General features: G+C 43.0%; 1 protein-coding gene across 2 annotated transcripts in view; it reads right to left on the bottom strand.

Moving 5' to 3' along the window:
* Tmem245 (transmembrane protein 245) overlaps nt 1–4,225 on the bottom strand; it is a 79,339-nt gene extending 75,114 nt beyond the window's left edge. For both annotated transcript variants that reach the window (XM_027403052.2, XM_035439873.1), the window contains exon 1: nt 3,639–4,225. In XM_027403052.2, the coding sequence (XP_027258853.1) occupies nt 3,639–4,205 (567 nt within the window). In that variant the 5' untranslated portion in view covers nt 4,206–4,225. The remainder of the gene's footprint in view (nt 1–3,638) is intronic.
* Between the last annotated feature and the right edge of the window lie 13,273 nt (nt 4,226–17,498).

The following is a 17,498-nucleotide window of genomic DNA, read 5'->3' as shown; positions in this document are numbered from 1 at the left end:
AAGGGGAAGAAGGGATCAAACCATTTCCAGCATAGAAATGAGGTGAAGCAGGGGGCACTATTAGGCTCTCAGACTTTTCTTGCACGGCCCCACATTACCAGAAAAGTTACACTGAACATGGAGCATCAGATGAATTTTCTTCTTAGGCCATCTGAAATGACTAAGTCAATATTCTAACACACTTGAAACTGTTGAAAAAGAACTGCTGGTATCATGAAAGAGTAGTCTTTCAAAAAAAAAAAAAAAAAAAAGAGTAGTCTTTTACCTGTAACCAGGGCACAGTGTTGGGAAGGAACCAGGGTAAAGAAAACAGTTTAAGTAATCTGAAGTGGGGCAGAGAGGAAGAAACCATGAGGATAAACTTGTAACAAGAAAATGAACAGAGGTACCAACAGAAAGGAGGCAAGACAGGACTGAAACACTGCATAGATGACAGAATAAACAGAGGTAACACTAGTTTCTAAATAACCAGAGTCTAGGGGAAGAGCTTCGACTAGACCAATTTTGATAGTCTTTGGATTTTATGATTAAAGGTGTGTGCCACCACCGCCCATCTTAGTTTATCTTTCTTAATTAACGATTCAAACTCTTGTGCTTGAAGAAAGTTTCTCCACCCTTACTCAAGGGCACCAGGGAGTTCTGATGACAGCAACAGGTTGATAGTACAAACCGATCTCTCTCTAGTTTTTCAGGTCTGAAATCTCTTCCTCCTACTGGACAGGACTGCACTAACAATGCCAATTGTACCAGGGTCAGAAGCTAGTTCAGGGCTTAGCACACAGTACACATACAAAGTTGGATCTTGGATGTATGACTCATCAGGTCACCGAATGTGTGTCTGCTTACATGATACTTTTCTCTCTGCCTCCCTCATGCAGGTTCACATTTATAAGCTGTCTAAAAACATAAAGGCTGATGTTTTATTTCAGGTAGCCCTGCTTGGGCTCACAAAACCAAACACTGTGATTTATGAGACAGAAAATTTACAGTAGGCCCCCCGCCCAAGGCACATGTTAAGCCCCAACCAGTGCTGTCAGATGAAGGCTGGCTAACATGCCTCACTTCACTCCACTTCCTAGCCCTAATACAGACTCGGCAGAACTCAGCTGACTCTTGTTTTTCTCCGAGTGGGATCAACCTGGAAGCACCCATCCCCACTTTAGTACTCTCACCACATACCACTCTCCTCTAATTTATTCATAAATTTCTTTTATAATGGGCTGGTTGTGTTTTTTAACTCCTCATCTACCTCTCCCATCACTGTGACCATCGGAGTCAGGAGACTTTCAGTAGCATTTATTAAAGGCTGTGGGTGTAGGTCAGTAGTAAACCCTGTTATTGGCACATATAAAAGCCTGATTCCAACTCTCAGAACCCCTAAAAAACAAAAAGCAACCCCCAATTCAACACTCGTAAATACAAGCATGAAGAGTATCATCAGTAAAACGGTATATACACCAATTCTTCTCACACGCATCTTCCCAAGGGCTCAATTCCACTAGCCCTCCCACCCAGTCTCTGAGGGACATGCAGAAATGCCCTGCTTCCTCCCCTCCCTGCCAACTCACATCTGAACTCTACCTCTGACTCCAGGTAAAAATGCATACTAGTCATATAAGGCAGGCCTTGCCTTTCGCATTTCCTAGAGTCCAATGGATGATACCTGTCAACAGTTGAAATAGCACAGAATCTGTAATCGTGTCTGAATTCTTGAGGACTTTTCTCATAGGTACATAATGGTCTTTTATATGTGGAATTTAATCCATGTAACTAACTTGTTTAACAACAAAGGGGCAATAATTTTAGCTTCTTATTTTTTTAAGCTATTTTGTTTCGTTTTGCTTTGTTTCTGAGACAGAGTTTCTCCATATAGCCTTGGCTGTCCTGGAACTCACTCTGTAGACCAAGCTGGCCTCGAATTCTGTCTCCCGAGTGCTGGGATTATAGGCATGCACCACCACACCCGGCTTTTTAAAGCTATTATTAAAGATTTATTTTTATTATTTTTATCATGTGTACATAAGTGACAGTAGAGTGTGCATGTGCTTATAGAAATCAGATGAGGATGTTGGAATCTTTGGAGTTATGAGATTCAGGAAGCCGGGCAGTGGTAACGCAATGCTAAATGGTGGTGATGCACACCTTTAATCCCAGCACTTGAGAGGCAGAGGAAGGTGGATGGATCTCGGAGAGTTCGAGGCCAGCCTGGTCTACAAAGAGAGTTCCAGGATAGCCAAAACTATTACACAGAGAAACCCTGTCTCCAAAAAAATAAAAAGTTACAGGAGGTTGTCAGGGACCCAACATGGGTGCTGGGAAGGAATTTCCACTCATGTGAAAGAGTAGCAAATGGTCAACCTCAGAGCCATCTCTCCAACCCCTGAATTTAACTCAAGTGTGAACCATGGAGCCAGCTAACTCCATGGTTAGCTGCTCCGTATTTGGGTCTCGCTTAGAGCCTGCTAACACTCAGGTTTGGTTCTCAGCACAACTTTTAAAAAAGTACCACACGTTTGTCCACTGGCTATCTATCTTGGAAGGCAGTCACACTGTTTGAACCTGTGACCCATAACTGTGAGAATGTTCACTTACTTCTGTGTATGTCTGTTCCAATAGGAAATGCTAATTTATGAGGCTGAAGGTACAACTCGGTAGCACACATGAAGCCCTGGGTTCAAACTCCCAGCACCAAACAAGCAAACAAAGTGTTCATATGCAATTATATGCACCCCAAAGACAGGGTACCTAACCCTGTGCTCAATTAACTTTACGCTTGAACCAAGAGATGAACTGAGGGTCCTGGGATCAATTAGCATTCTACCAACACCCTCTGGCAAGTTGAAACCTGCAAAGCAAATAAAGGCAACTATTTTGAAACTTAATAACGTTGAGTGTATGAGGTGTGTGCGCGCTAGGCTTCAGGCACTCTAGAATCTTCTCTATCCCTTCGATACTTTCTAGCCCCTGTGGTAGTTTATTGATCAACATTCTTAACATTCTTAAGCATCAAATAGCCACTTCATTTTAACATCGTCCAATAAATATGCGGACAAACTGGCCTGCGATGAAGTCTGAGTCGGGAAATGTATCTCTAAGATTATCTTTGAAATTCCACTTCGGCGACTCAACCATAACTTAGTTCTCTTTACCAGTCCACTGCTAATCTAGACCGGAGGGAATGTGCAAAGGCCCACACATAATAAATACAGGGATCGAAAAGCACCCAGAGTCACGCACGAACTATATATAGTCAAAGAACTGAACTCTGGGACATCACTGGCATGAAACGAAAGCTTTAGTTTGAGAGCTTGAGAAATCCGAGTTAATCAGTTCTAATTAACCCCTAACCTGGTAAGAAGTCCGCTTCTCTTAACTGTACAAAGGCAAGTTGGACTCGAAATCGGACACCCAGATGTGCCTGCCAGATGTGTAAAGTGGGTCAGCACTTCTCAGCCAAGGGACCTTTCCCCTACAAGAGGGCTAGATTCAAATCACCCCCGCTTCTCTAGCAGGAAGTGCGCCAAGCTCCCCGGGCATGGGAAGGAGGGCGGTCACCCGCGCTCACTGGAGCACGGGTGAGGACCTTTGGCCGCCTTGTCGCCGGCATCCCGGGTCCTGCCACCCCCGCCCGTACTCACCCACAGGCTGCTGAAGTAGTCGAGGCCGTGGCAGATGAGCGCGCCCGCTTGCGCCAGCAGCACCTGGACGCCCAGGTAGCTGCCCAGGCAGTAGAGACCGTAGAGCAGCGGGCCACCTGCACCCAGCAGCAGCAGCAGGCGACGGCGACGCAGCGCTTGCTCGCCCAGGGCCTCGACGCCGTAGTCGGCAAAGCAGAGCGGCAGCAGCAGCGCGGCCAGCACGATGGGCGTGTGCGCGCGGTGCAGGCGCCGCAGCCACAAGCGGCCCAGGCGCGTGAGCGAGCTCTTGAACGGGTGCAGGAAGGTGCCGCACAGCACGGCCCAGAGCAGCGGCCGCAGGAAGGCCTCGAGGATGAAGTACACAAGCACCGCGGCCCCGCAGCACAGGCACACGAACAGCACCGCGCCCGTGTTGTAGAAAGCCTGTTTGATGGGCTTATCGAAACGCAGCGCCAGCGCCGCGGTCCGCGGGGTCTCGCCCTGCCCCGCCGCGCGCGGGGCCCGAGGCTCCGGCCGCGGAGAGCCTCGCGGGCTGGCCGCTTCGGAAGGACCGCCACGGTCGGCCATCGCGCCTCTGCCGGGACCGAGGGGCGGGGCGGCGCGGCGAGACGGCGGAGGAGCGCGGGCGGAGTCGGACGGTACCGCGAGGGCTTGTGGGGTTTGTAGTACCCAGACCGCTGGCAAAGCATGCTCTATAACCCAGGGAAACTACAACTCCCAAGAGGATGAAAGCAAACGCCTTGGCCCAATGGTCCCTCAGGGACTAGGTAACAAGTTTTGAGGGGGGTCCAAGAAAACGAAGTAGGGGACACACACTGAAAACTCCCTTCTTTGATTGACGTCAACTTTTCCGGAGGCAGGATCCCAAAAGAGACACTTTCAGAGAAGTTAAACACAAGTTGTGCTTTAGCTTTGAAAATATTTCTAAAAACAGTGATGCACAAACTTAGTTTTACTGACATTTAATAAATACTTATTTTTAATCATGTGAACGCAGCGCGTGTGGGTGGCCAAAGAAGCCAGAAGCGTCGGATCCCCACAACTGGAGTTACAGGTGGTTGTGAGCAACTTGACTTGGGTGCTGGGACTAGAACTCGTGTCCTCTGGAAGAGTAATACAGGCTCTTAAACACCTTAAAGTACTCTCTCGTTTATATGACAGGATTTTAAGTAGCTATTGCAGTGTGACAGTCTCTAGTCTAAGAAGTTGGCTCCTATCAACTCGTTTTATTCTTAAAGCATCCCTATAGAGATGTTACTAGTCTTGTTTGCAAACAGCAAAACAGGGGTGCAGAGAATTTAAGTACCTAGCTTCACACAGCTGCCAAGTAGGTGGGGCAGGATTCGCACTATGGACCCTTACTCTGTAGCTCTTGTGTTCTATGCTAAAGGATCTGAACAGGGGATCCTTTGGCTTCTATATAAAGTTCCTTGGAGAACCATAATGTGCAACCACTATTACCATTTGTTCCTAATACAGAGTAGGAAAGTCGGTATGGGAGCAATCTAAATGCCTCAGAGTAAGTATATCAGTGTTTACTGTTTGCTCCTCACTGAAGTGTTCTCTCTGGCAAGGGATAATGGAAATCATAGTTCTTACTACAGGGATGTTGTTGGCGGGAGTGGGGGGTAGCAAGCTCTGACAGTGCAGCATGCTTATGCCCTGTGGAAAACGTTTTGGAATCCAAGCCTGCTTCCAGTAAAATACTCCAAACAGCATTTTCATTTGAGAAGGAGACATAAAGGGAGAGAGGGAGAAACGGAGGTCTTTACTCCTTAGCTGAATACTCAATATGGGAGGATTCCACCATAAGAATTATTAGCTCCTTCCTGTTTTCAACAAATTTTCATATTAATTTCAGCATGAAATTTCTGTATCTCTTTGTGTTCTAATGTAAATAAGGTAGTTTTCACATGAAGAAGTCTTGCTAACTGGGTCATGGATATAAAAGGATTCAGTAAGTGAAGAAAAAGCAATTCCTTTCTCCTTTCTATCTTGCTTATAAGTTTGGGGCCACTGGTTCTCAGTGTCTGAGTCTGGGTTCCATTCAGAGTAGAAGGCAAGTCTTTCTACACAGTTTAGAGAATCTGTGAGTGACTCCTTCCTGTCTTCTGACAAAGGGGCTCAAAAATGAATCCAAATGACTCTTCAGACCCGCAACATTCTTCAATTACAAACAAAAATTAAGTTCCCATGAAAATTAAGTCACATAGCAAACTCTTAACCACCGGATGCAAGGCCTGTAGGTGTTGCCTGAATTGTGTTGGGGCCCTAGTGCAGACAAAGCAGGAGGCTCTCTCATGGTACTGTACTCTGTTCCCAAGTCTCAGTGGAAAGCAAACTTGCTGAGCCTTTCAAATGGTTCTAATGGCCAACAGAACTGACAGGCTTCAGTCAGAATTTCTAGTGAAGGAGTGAACTCTAACAGAAAAAAAACTGAAGGAGTGTAAACTGAGAAGTGTTTGTACAGCCTCCTGTACATTGGGGTTTTCTTCACCTCCCAAAAGTCACTGATTACAGAGCTCCTAGAGAGCAGGGACTGGGCTTGTTTCAATTAGTGTATCTAGGACCTGACACAGCAAAAGATATTCATAATCAGAATAGGAGCTCAATGTGTGCCAAGCAAGAGAGTGGTACCCTTTCCTAATAATCTGTTTGTGCTTACTGCATGATATTGAAACCTTAGTGCAGTGGTTCTCAACATTCCTCATGCTACAACCCTTTAATACAGTTCCTCATGTTGTGGTGACCCCAACCATAAAATTATTTCACTGATACTTTATAACTGTAATTTTACTACTGCTATTAATCGTGAAGTAAATATCTGATGTGCAGGATATCTGATATGCGACACATATCCCCACCCCCAAGTGGTTTGCAACCTACAGCTTGAGAATCATAGCCTTAGAGCATTCATTTGACTGCATGCAAAGTTAAACTACTGAAATGTAGAACTCTAAATTTCAGGGGGCAGAGAGACACAGAAAAAAAAATATCATGCCTGTGTTGAGGGTGTGCAAGGCTGAAAACTTGACTAGAACTTTGTGATTGCAGAGAGTTAGAACTGCAGACTCAGAGCCAAATATCTTGGGCTATTTTTAGCATTTCCTTAACAACCATTCATTGTCCACTCGTGTCTAACCTAACATCCTTTTGACTATCAGATAAAATGTATTTTTAGTAGCCTATTAGCTTTCACCCATCCAAAAGCTAAGAATGTCACCAGAGAATATCTAAATACATAGCTGAATTTTCCCTTTTTTGATATAACTTACCTACCTGTAGTCCTTCTAATGTATTTAGTGAATGCCTTAATTTATAACATTCTTTGTTCTTTAATGAATAAAATCTCTTATAACCACTTCCATGCTAGAATGTGTCCCTTGGGGCAACCTAAATACATGTTCTTAGGCCATAGTCACTCACATTTTGCTTAAGAAAACAATATGTCTTATTCCTTTTGAGATGAGTGCTGTGTTTGGGGTTGACAGGACCTAAGAAATAATTTTGAAAAAGAGACCCAAGGCCACTCAAATCTCAAGCTCATGAGGCATCAGCTCTAGGGTAGCTCTTCCAAAATGCCATGCTTCTTAGATTCTCTTTGGTGGCACCACAGGAATCAGTACAAAGCCCTCAGGGAAGACCAGCCTCCTGGACATGCTGGATACAGTAGAGGACCTTGAGACCAGGTGTAGCACAAATAATAAAAACCCAGAGGCAGATATTGGAGTTCAAGCTGAAGATCAGAAAAGCAAAGAGGCCAAGTTACTAGAGAGTTCTCACCTCCACCAAGGCTCAGACTAAAAGGGAGGTGATCCTGTCCTCAGAGTGACTGTAGACTACAATGTTCACCAAACCTCAAACTGCCCTCCAGACTGCATCTGACTCCACCAAACCTCAGACTGCCTTTTGCCTAAACTGCATCTCTCTTGTCCCCACCCCCTTAGTGCTGGGATTAAAGGAATGAGATCCCAAGTGCTAGGATCACCTTTGTGTGAGCTCTGTTTCTCCTTTAGACTGGATCAATTTTGTGTAGCTCAGGGTGGCCTTGAACTCACAGAGATCTGTCTGCCTCTGTCTCCTGAGTGCTAGGATTAAAAGTGTGTACCACCCCTGCCTGGTCTCTATGGCTAACTAGGGTGACTGTTGGATTAAAGGTGTGTGCCATCACTGCCTGGCCTGTATAGCTGACTAGTGTAGCTACCTTTGCACTCTGATCTTCAGGCAAGCTTTATTTGTTAGATCATAAACAAAATATCACCATAACCAGGTTACACCTGACATTCCAGTTATATGAATCAATGTATTTTCTCATTGTAATATCTGTTGTTACTTTTTAGGGCCCAGGATATGGTGAGATCCTGACAGTGGCTCTCAAAATGATTCCTTGCCAAGAGTTATCTTTTGAACAACCTGTGGCCCGGACACTTCGCCTTTTGTGAATATCACAACCTTCAAGGTATAACAGGAGCAGGAAGAGGCTTTACCCAGCATTGTGTCTCTCTAAACCAGATGTTCTCCAAGTATTTCTACACAAGTGTGCTAAATACTTGTGTGGCACAACACTATCCTCTGAGGAGAACAACCACCATCTTCCTAAGACCAGCTCTGCCTGCTTGTTGTCTGATGACATTCCCCCACAGAAGGATGGGAGGGTCATTTGGCTCTCACATGAGTGTCTAGCCACTCCTCCCTGTCATTCATATGCAGTTCTGCCACAAAAATGCTCATAGTCTCCCAGAGGAGATAGCATATAGGCGGGAGGAAGTTAATTGAGAGGGGCTTTACATGCACAGCCATTGTTCACTCTGGGTACAGATCTTCCAGTTCCTCTGTTTTAGGGTCACCCATGCTCCTGCTCATAACTCCTCAGCCATACTTTGTAAGTCATCCAGGGTGAACTTTTGAGGATTGGAACACTGACTTGTCATTAGGACCTTATGAGGAAGGGGTGAGGCAGGCATTGCTTACTCGCTCGCCCTAGGAGAAAATTCTCGAAACAACTTGCTTCTGTACAAAGTCCATAGGCTACTTAGAATGTTGTGTGTTCACATCTACGCTCAGCGCAAGAGAGACTAAAAATGTGATGAACACGAATTCAGCTTCCTGAGCTGCTGCTTGCTATCTGCATGGTTGTGAGCAAGTTACACAGCATTTCTGAGCAAGGAAGGGAAGACATACATGGTTGGTACCCTGTGGCCAAGTACCACTCATGTTACTGACATGCACTATTTCTAACCCCCACAAAGCCCTGGCTTGTGGGCTTTCCATCTCCCCTAAACAAATGAGGAAAGGCACTCAATGAGTAAGTCAACTTATCCAACGATGTGCAGCCAGAAAGTGGTTCTGTCAGCTTTAATAGCCTCCTAGTTTCATGAAATTATAAAGATAATGACACAATTACAAAAGAAATTCAAATAGTGATTATTAGAGTAGTTGCCACAATGTCTTTGAAGATGATTACCCTAAACTGGATTTATATATATGGCACATACATTGCTACTTTCCCTTGCCATCCAAATAGCAGACATTACTAATCGACCGAGGAGTGCTGCTATAAGAAAATGGGCTGATTGAGTTATGAGGAGCAAGAGCAGTGAGTGCTCTTAACTGCAGAGTCATCTCTCCAGCTCTGTTTTGTTTTTTAATCTCAGGAGCAAGGATGTATGATGTAGCTTTCCTCTCTCCTTCCATCAGGAGAAAGCTTGAGGGGGGCGGCGGGATGGGAGCATTGAAAGCCGAAGTCTGTGGTAAAAAATTATGGCCTGGATGTCAGAATTACCTATCCAGAAGGGAGTGACCATAAATGTCCTTACTTGGTGGCTCCCCGGTTTCAGTAGAGTAACTGACATTTTCTCTGAAATGGTTAACTATTGGGAGTTAGGGGTCAGGATTTGGAATGCTGGACCATCCCTTTCTTGACTGTGTCTTTATAACACACAAAGACTGAGGCCAACCCATGGTGTAAATACCCAGATTTCCACTGTGACTCTGTAAACCAAAGATGGTGGGTGCATTCCAAATTGCCCAGACTCATCCCTTTATAGTGCTAAACTATCTTGTTTGTTTGTTTGTTCATTGGGGGTATGTGTTTGCTTGTTTAGATGATGTCTTGCAAATGGCTCAACTAGCCTCAAACTCAGGATCTTTCTGCTTTGGCCTCCTAGGTGCTGAGATTATAGGTGTTATCTAAACCGAACAGATGAGGTCCTGATGCTCTGAATCCTATGTGCTGCATAGTTAGTTGTACACCTGGTGTGGTAGAATACTATTTTAAGGTGTGTGACTTCTGTTTATACTGCCTTTGTTTAACTCTGTGAAGTTGTGATTCTGTGCCTATCTAAAACACCTGATGGTCTACTAAAGAGCCGAATGGCCTATCAAGAGGCCCAAGCAAGGATAGCTGGGGCTGGCAGGCAGAGAGTATAAATAGAAGGAGAAATGAGGAAGAGAGGAGCAACGAGAGAACAAGAAGAGGAGGACATCAGAGGCCAGCCACCCAGCCACCCATGGAATAAGAAGGAAAGTAAGATATGCAGAAGTAAGAAAAATAAAAGCCCAGAGGGAAAAGGTAGATGGGTTAATTTAAGATAAGCTGGCAAGAAGCAAGCCAAGTTAAGGCTGGGCATAAGACTCTGTGTGTGTGACTTATTTGGGAGCTGGGTGGCAGGGTCCCTCAAAGAGCCATATGAGTAAAACATCACACAACATCCTGGCACTGTGATGACGTCACCTCAGCCTCCAGCAGGTCTCATGACCTACCTTTCATTCCATGCACTCTGATCTATCAAACAGCAGTCGGTATGATCTCTTTAAGACACAAACTGACCTCTTTCCAAGCCTCTGTATCCCATGTAAGGGCATCTGAGCACTTCTCTACAACTTGCAAGGTCTTATGTGATCAGATTCGGGTTCACTTTACCTCATCTTTCTACTCTCCACCCTGCCCTTTAACTTTCAGTTTTAGGAAGGAATGAAGAACAGTCCTCCACAGACATCCTGACCCTAATACCTCCGACTTGTAAAATGTGTGGCCACTATGGCAAAAGGCACTTTGTAATTGTAACTAAGCTAAGGTTTTTGAGATGAAGAGATAATTTCTAGGTTATAGTAGAGAGGGCCTAAATATCATCACAAGTATGTCTACCAAAGGAAGAAAGGGAGATTAAACTACACAAAAGTAGACGGTATACCATATACCCTAGAGCCAGAGCTCAGACTGTCATTGGAATGACAGATTAGGGAATGCTGGCAGCTATCAACTAGGAGAAACCAAAACATTAGTCTTCTTCTGTGACATGCCCTGCTGCCATCATGATTCCACCAAGATCTCTGGCCACAAAAACAGTGAGACAATACATTTGTGTTGTTTTACGTGACTGACTTTGTGGAAATCTGTTGCAGACATAATAGCCTTGTCAAATGTAGACGGGGCCAGCATGAATCCTGCTGATTTTTCTCCTTGCACTGCCTTCCCCTTTCTTGGAGATGCTTCTATCTACTCTGCCTATTTTGATCCATCTCTTTGTCTTTGTCAGTTTGAGCTGCTACCCCAAATTACTTTAGACAAGATGGTTCAAATAGTTGTAGACGCTAAGAGGTCTGACACCAAGGAACCAGCATGATCAAGTTCTGGTGAGAGTTCTCTTGTCTCTTCATATAAGGATACTAATCCCATCCCCAACACCATCACACACACACACACACACACACACACACACACACACACACACACATGCTGAATCCCCAGTGGCTATCACAGTGGAAATTATGGCTTCAGCATAGAAATACTAAAAGAATACATTCAGTGCACAGCTTATATATTTTTTAATAATTTATTTTTATTTTGTGTGCATTGGTGTTTTTCCTGCTTGTGTTCTGTGTAAGGGTATCAGATTCCCTGAAACTGAAACTACAGACAGTTGTGAGTTACCATGTGGGTGCTGGGAATTGAACCTGGATCCTCTGGAATAACAGCCAGTGCTCTTAACCACTGAGCTTCTCTTCAGCCTTCAAAGCTTATATCTTAACTCAACCTCAGTATCCTTGCCTGCGTTCCTGGTTGCCCTATGCTAGGGGAAAACCCTGGCTTTAGGTTTCAACTACACAAGAGCTTCTCCTTATCAATGTAGCCACTGCATCTTCTCAAACCAGTCCCAGTAGAATCAGCAGCTCAGCTACTGTGATTTCTCACCTTCCTCATGACTCAGTAGACTCTACCTAGTCTTTCTTTTAAACCCACATTTAGCCAGGTTGTGATGGCACACGCTTTTGATCTCAGCACTTGGGAGGCATAGGCAGGTAGATTTCTGTGAGTTCGAGGCCAGCCTGGTCTACAGAGCAAGTGCCAGGCTTCAAAGTTGCACAGAGAAACACCTGTCTTGAAAACAAAACAAAGCAAAACAAAAGAAAGAAAGAAAGACAGACAAACAAACAAAATCCCCACACTTAATTACTCAGTGTGTGTGCACACATGCAATTGCATGGAAGCCAGAGAACAATTTATGGGAGTTAGTTCTCTCCTTCTACCATGTGGCCTCTGAGGATCAAACTCAGGAAATCAGGCTTGGCAGCAAGTGCACTTACCCACTGGGCCATCTCACCAGCCCCTCTACTTAAGTGATAATTTAGTCAACAATAAGGGCTTTCATTGAAATTCCTTTTTTTGGGGGGTGGGGCTTTTCAAGACAGGGTTTCTCTGTGTAGCATTAAAGCCTATCCTGGCACTTGCTCTGTAGATCAGGCTGGCCTCCAACCTCAAACTCAGAGAGATCCACCTGCCTCTGCCTCCCCAGTGCTGGGGCTAAAGGCATGAATCACCACCTTCCGGCTCATTGAAATTCTTAAAGCCAGATATCTGCAATGAAGTAGCTGATTCACTTGAAATGGGATTTTAGATTACCATATACTGCTCGATAAGGTACCAAACTGAAGCTTCCCCAAACTGAGTTTTGCATATTGCTTCTCTCCAAAGACTTTAGGTAATTAAAGCAACATAGTTTTCCTATTTGTCAGACAAGACAGGTTGCCATCTTTCCCAAGGCCTATAAAGATTCAGGGAAAATGGAGAAACATTTTACAATTAAATGACACACACAGAAAGGCAATGGGAAATCAAAGTGGACCAGAGCAAAGCAATAATTACATCAACAGGAAGGGTCTCAAAGTATGCTGGGAGTTTGTTTCTAAAGTTTAATCCTGGTTAATATATTCCGAGTATAACTTAATCCTCTAAAGATAAAAGTATGTGTGGTGGCCAGTGAACAGAATAATCATTTAGGTAGCAGTTAGGAGTGTTGCTACAATTACTGTACATAAATAGAAACCTGTATCTTTATTAGTATTGTATCACACATCTTAGAGTAAAAATCCACATCGGACAGGCTTATAAATATACATTTATATATAATCTCAAAATCAATCATGGTTGAACATTAGGTACACAACTTTTTATAAAACAAATATAACCCATCAGTGTCTATTTAAAGGCATAGTATTAACAAAATAGTATTTTGTAGGCAGTCTCAAAAAAACTGTATTAGTACTTCTGGAGCCAGATTGTTCCAGCATGTCAATGCGTCAGTGGGAATAAGGCATGTGGAGAAGCTGTGTTCACTCTTCTTGGGTGCAGGGGTCAGGGCTCTAGGCGATGAAGCAGGAAAGAGTCTAGTGACCTGGGTGAATGCCACACCCACTGAGCACTCAGCAACCTTAGAGCATGATTACATTCCAGAAGAATCAGATTGCGTGGTTATTCACCTAATAGCAAATATTTAGGAGAAAACTGAAAATATTACCCAAAAGTTGGTGTGTTCTTAAATGGAACATACTCACAAGCCTAGGAGATTTACATACATTTTTCCATTGCCAGCATATTTAGGCTCATATTTCCTTAATAACTATTTTCATAAAAAGGAAATTATATGCAAGCCATCTGTTAACTAAGAACACAAGGAAATCCATCTTGAAGCTACACAAATTGCTCACTGAATAATAGAATAGAATAAGAAAACTAATGCAACTTAAAACATGTCTAGGCTGCCATGTAACATGCCAGTTACTTAATTATATATGAGTCTTGGCTTCTTGATGGTATAGAAAAGCTAAAAAACAATGCTTATATGCTCTTGACAATTCATATAATGTTGGGTAGAGGAGGCCAGGCTTAATAAAAGATCCAAGAATCCTTTCTACAAACTAAATTACTAAAAATTCAAGGGTAAGTATGCCTATAACACACACAATGTTTTATCTCTGGGTGTTAAAGTATATAAGAGGTCAGAAAAAGAACCAATCCTGACAATTACCTCTAATGTTCAGGGTGTGTGTGTGTGTATGTATGTATGCATGTTTATGTATAAATATACCCAAATATACCCAATCTGTCACATATGTACCAAGTATATATACATATAAACACTGGAAATAACCAACTGTTAACTAAGTATGCGGTTCTGTTTAGAGAGTAAGGATATACAATAATCAACTCCAGTTGCCTCACCATGTGGCTATATGCTGCTTCTCACACACTGTTTCATTATATGAGATAGATGTGTCGTATGTAAAAAAACATTCTCATGCCCTTATGATAATTTTTAAAATTTCTATACAGAAATAAATTACTCTAAAGCATAGAAATATTCACCAAAAAAGCATCTCAACATTGAAACATATTCATGAGTGCCATACCTTAGGCAAAACAAAGTTGTAACTTATCCAGATTGGTTCTTTACTGTTACCTCTTTAGTGCCAACTCCAGGAAACATTTTAGAAACATAAATGTGTAAGAATGCCACCATACTATTCATTTACAACAGCAAACCAACTATAAATCATGTTTAAACAAAGTATTCACTAACTGATATTTTTACAACTAGCTAATAATAAGTTACTGGTGATATGATTTACAACGGACTAGATAGGTAGTCTGCCCATGATTAAAGTCACTGTGGGAAAACCAGAGTCTACAAGCCCACCCCAGCCTACTTCCTGTTATTGTTCATCCTGCGAACTAAGAATGAGTTTTTCATTTTTTTCTAAAAGCTTTTTAAAGCTCAATATAACATTTCAATTCGGCATCTGTAAAGTATATGGAGTTCAAATTTCAGTTGTTTTATTAATGTGCAGCCATGTTCTTTCATTTATGAACTGTGTGTGGCAGAGCAGAGCATCTGGGACAGAAATACAGAGTTAGAAATGTTTACATCCTGGCCCTTTACAAGGAAAATTTAAGAAATCCTGGGACAAAGTTAATCTTGGCATTCAACTTCAGTGCTAATATCGCTTAAGACAAAATCCTGAATACAGACAGCAAGCTTGGATTGTAAAAATAGTATGAATGTACTGCAACAGAAAGCCAGCCCTCAGCTGTCAAACTTTCTGGTTTCTTTAAGGACAAAAACCAACCCAAAGTAACTGAATGAAGCTTTTGGATTCTGTCTGAATGTATGTTTCACTATAGTGGGACAATAAAAGCATGTGGAGTTCCATGTTGTAAGACAGACCATGGTTTAAGAAAGTCATATTTAAAAGCTATCTAAGACGAATGCATTCTTTCAATCGTGTCCAATCGACACAGTTTAAAAAACATTAATAGTACTAAAAATGTGCATGAGCAGGGGGGGAGGTGAGTAGTGGAACACTACTGTTCAAGGCCTTGGGTATGACCATCACTACTGCAAAAAAAAAAGAAAAGAAAAGAAAAGAAAAGAAAGGAGGAAGGAAGAGAGGAGGGAAGGAAAGAAGGGAAGAAAATTAAAAGAATTATGTACTGAAATGACTGGTAAAAATAATCAAAAGGTTTTAAGCAGAAAAAAAAGTGATACAAAACAAATGTTTTCTTGTTCCTCGAATACAACTTAAGATGTCCTCATAGTCACTGTAAAGTACTAGGGGGACAGAAAGGCACCTAGCTGATTTGAATATGAATAGCAGGTTCTTCTAATGGAAGTTTTAAAGACTTTGCATGAGGTGTAGGAGGTCCTCTGGGCTTCCTCCACCCCTGCTACCTCTTGAATGACAAGTGCATTGAATTAGCATCTCTAAGGTCTTGCCAGCACTGGTAAGTTTGCCAAAAGATGGACCTCAGTTTTTCCTTCTGTAAAGCTGGATTAATAACAGACACTTCCTCTGGTCGGTGGATTGAGAGAGTTAATCCACATGGAGAACTTAAAACAGCACTACATGTGTTTTTTCTGCCACTCACATTTCACTCACTTGGGCATTTCACCAAAAAGCACTGATAGGCTTCTCCCTCGGGACCAACACTGTATTAGAAAAGAAAAGCGTATTGTCAGACCTGATGGTGCATGCTTGAGTTAGCACAGCCAGGAGGCTGAAGAAGGAGGATTCAGAGGCCCTGTTGAAAGAGAGAGAATGAATAGAGAGATAAAAGTAGACGTTCCTTAGATTAGGTGAAAATGGATGAATTCCAAGTCTATAGGGCTTTAACTTCAACATGTCTATCAGTGGATTGTTTTCTGAGATGATGGTCAGCTGTTGTGATGCATCCCTTGTCTGTAAATCCTTATTTCAGGACAGAGATTATTGTTTAAAGTGCCAACTGATATCTGCTGAAAGGCAAAACCACACTGTCACCAAGGTTCTGTCATTTATGTTTGGGAAGACCTGGTTTGATCATGAGTGGGATATATAAACACATAGGCTAGTAGGGTAAAGGATATAAAAGAGATTCCTCTGGCCCAAGTAAACTCAAAACATTGAGACAGTTCTGTAATTCAGCCCATCAGGTTGCTGAGTGCTTACTAAGAAGTAGCATCAGTTACAAGGATGAATAGAAAGAAATGGCTCCTAATGAGGGGGTTAGCGGCCAGGAAAAAGCCAGAAATTTCAGTAAATTCTGACATGTATGATGAAGAAGCCCAGTAGGCTACAGGAGTGCTGAGTCAGTCCTAAAACTACACAGTCCAGAAGACTGGAGGAAGAGCTAATTTAAGTTAGAGCCTCACAGACGAGCTCATCATCCACAGGAGGGAAGGCTGGACAGGTGAAAGAGAGCAGGCTGGAAGAACTCAAGGCCCTTCAGACACGCCGGGACAGACAGAGGACCTGAAGAGGCAGAAGACACTGGAACTTAGGAGAGTTGCTTGCACGTTACTGTAAGGGCAAGGATAACTCTGAAAGTTCCAAGCAGAAATACACAAATCTGGCCACTAAAGTGGAAAGACTATGAAACAGTTACTTGATTTGAAACATAACTGAGGTCTCTATTTACTCTGCCATTTATAGATCAACTACTATATACATAAAGGATATAAAAATATTGGGTTTCTTATTTACAACACGGGTGTCTCTATATACTCCCAACCCTCACTCCTAAACCAACTACTAATGCTGAGAAGCTGATATACTGGCCATGCTTGAGCCAAGCTTGACCGGGATCAGAGGGCTTAAAGAGGCAGTTGTAGTCAGGTGGAGCCATCAGCTTGACCCTTGAGTTTGAAAACGGGTATGGGCAGTGTCACAAAGTAGTTTTGTGGTTCCAGTTCAGAAGAATCTGAGCCTTCTCCCCACAGGCAGACATTCACCTCTGACATGAATCTTGGCGATGGGTTTAGAAACCATAGGCTGGTGTTGCTCAACTATAAAGTTGGAGCCAGCTTGGAAGCAATGGGGACATATCAGAGAATTCTGGTATGCAACGGTGGATGGGCCCATAGTGTAAGTGCCCACAGATACTCTCCTCTAGTCAGCTGATAGCATATGTATTTGGACTAAAAGAATATCTGGCTCTTTTGAGAAAAGGAAACACAGAATTGAACCTTTTTCAAGTATAATCTTGGTGAACTTACCTTAGGGCCCCTCCTCCCTATTTTTGCTCCTGATGTCTATAGTATTTAA

The sequence above is a fragment of the Cricetulus griseus genome, chromosome 2 (genome assembly GCF_003668045.3).
Source record: "Cricetulus griseus strain 17A/GY chromosome 2, alternate assembly CriGri-PICRH-1.0, whole genome shotgun sequence".
Classification (NCBI taxonomy): domain Eukaryota; kingdom Metazoa; phylum Chordata; class Mammalia; order Rodentia; family Cricetidae; genus Cricetulus; species Cricetulus griseus.
The sequence above is the reverse complement of the archived record's forward strand: the minus strand, read 5'-3'. Positions and strand labels throughout refer to the sequence as shown.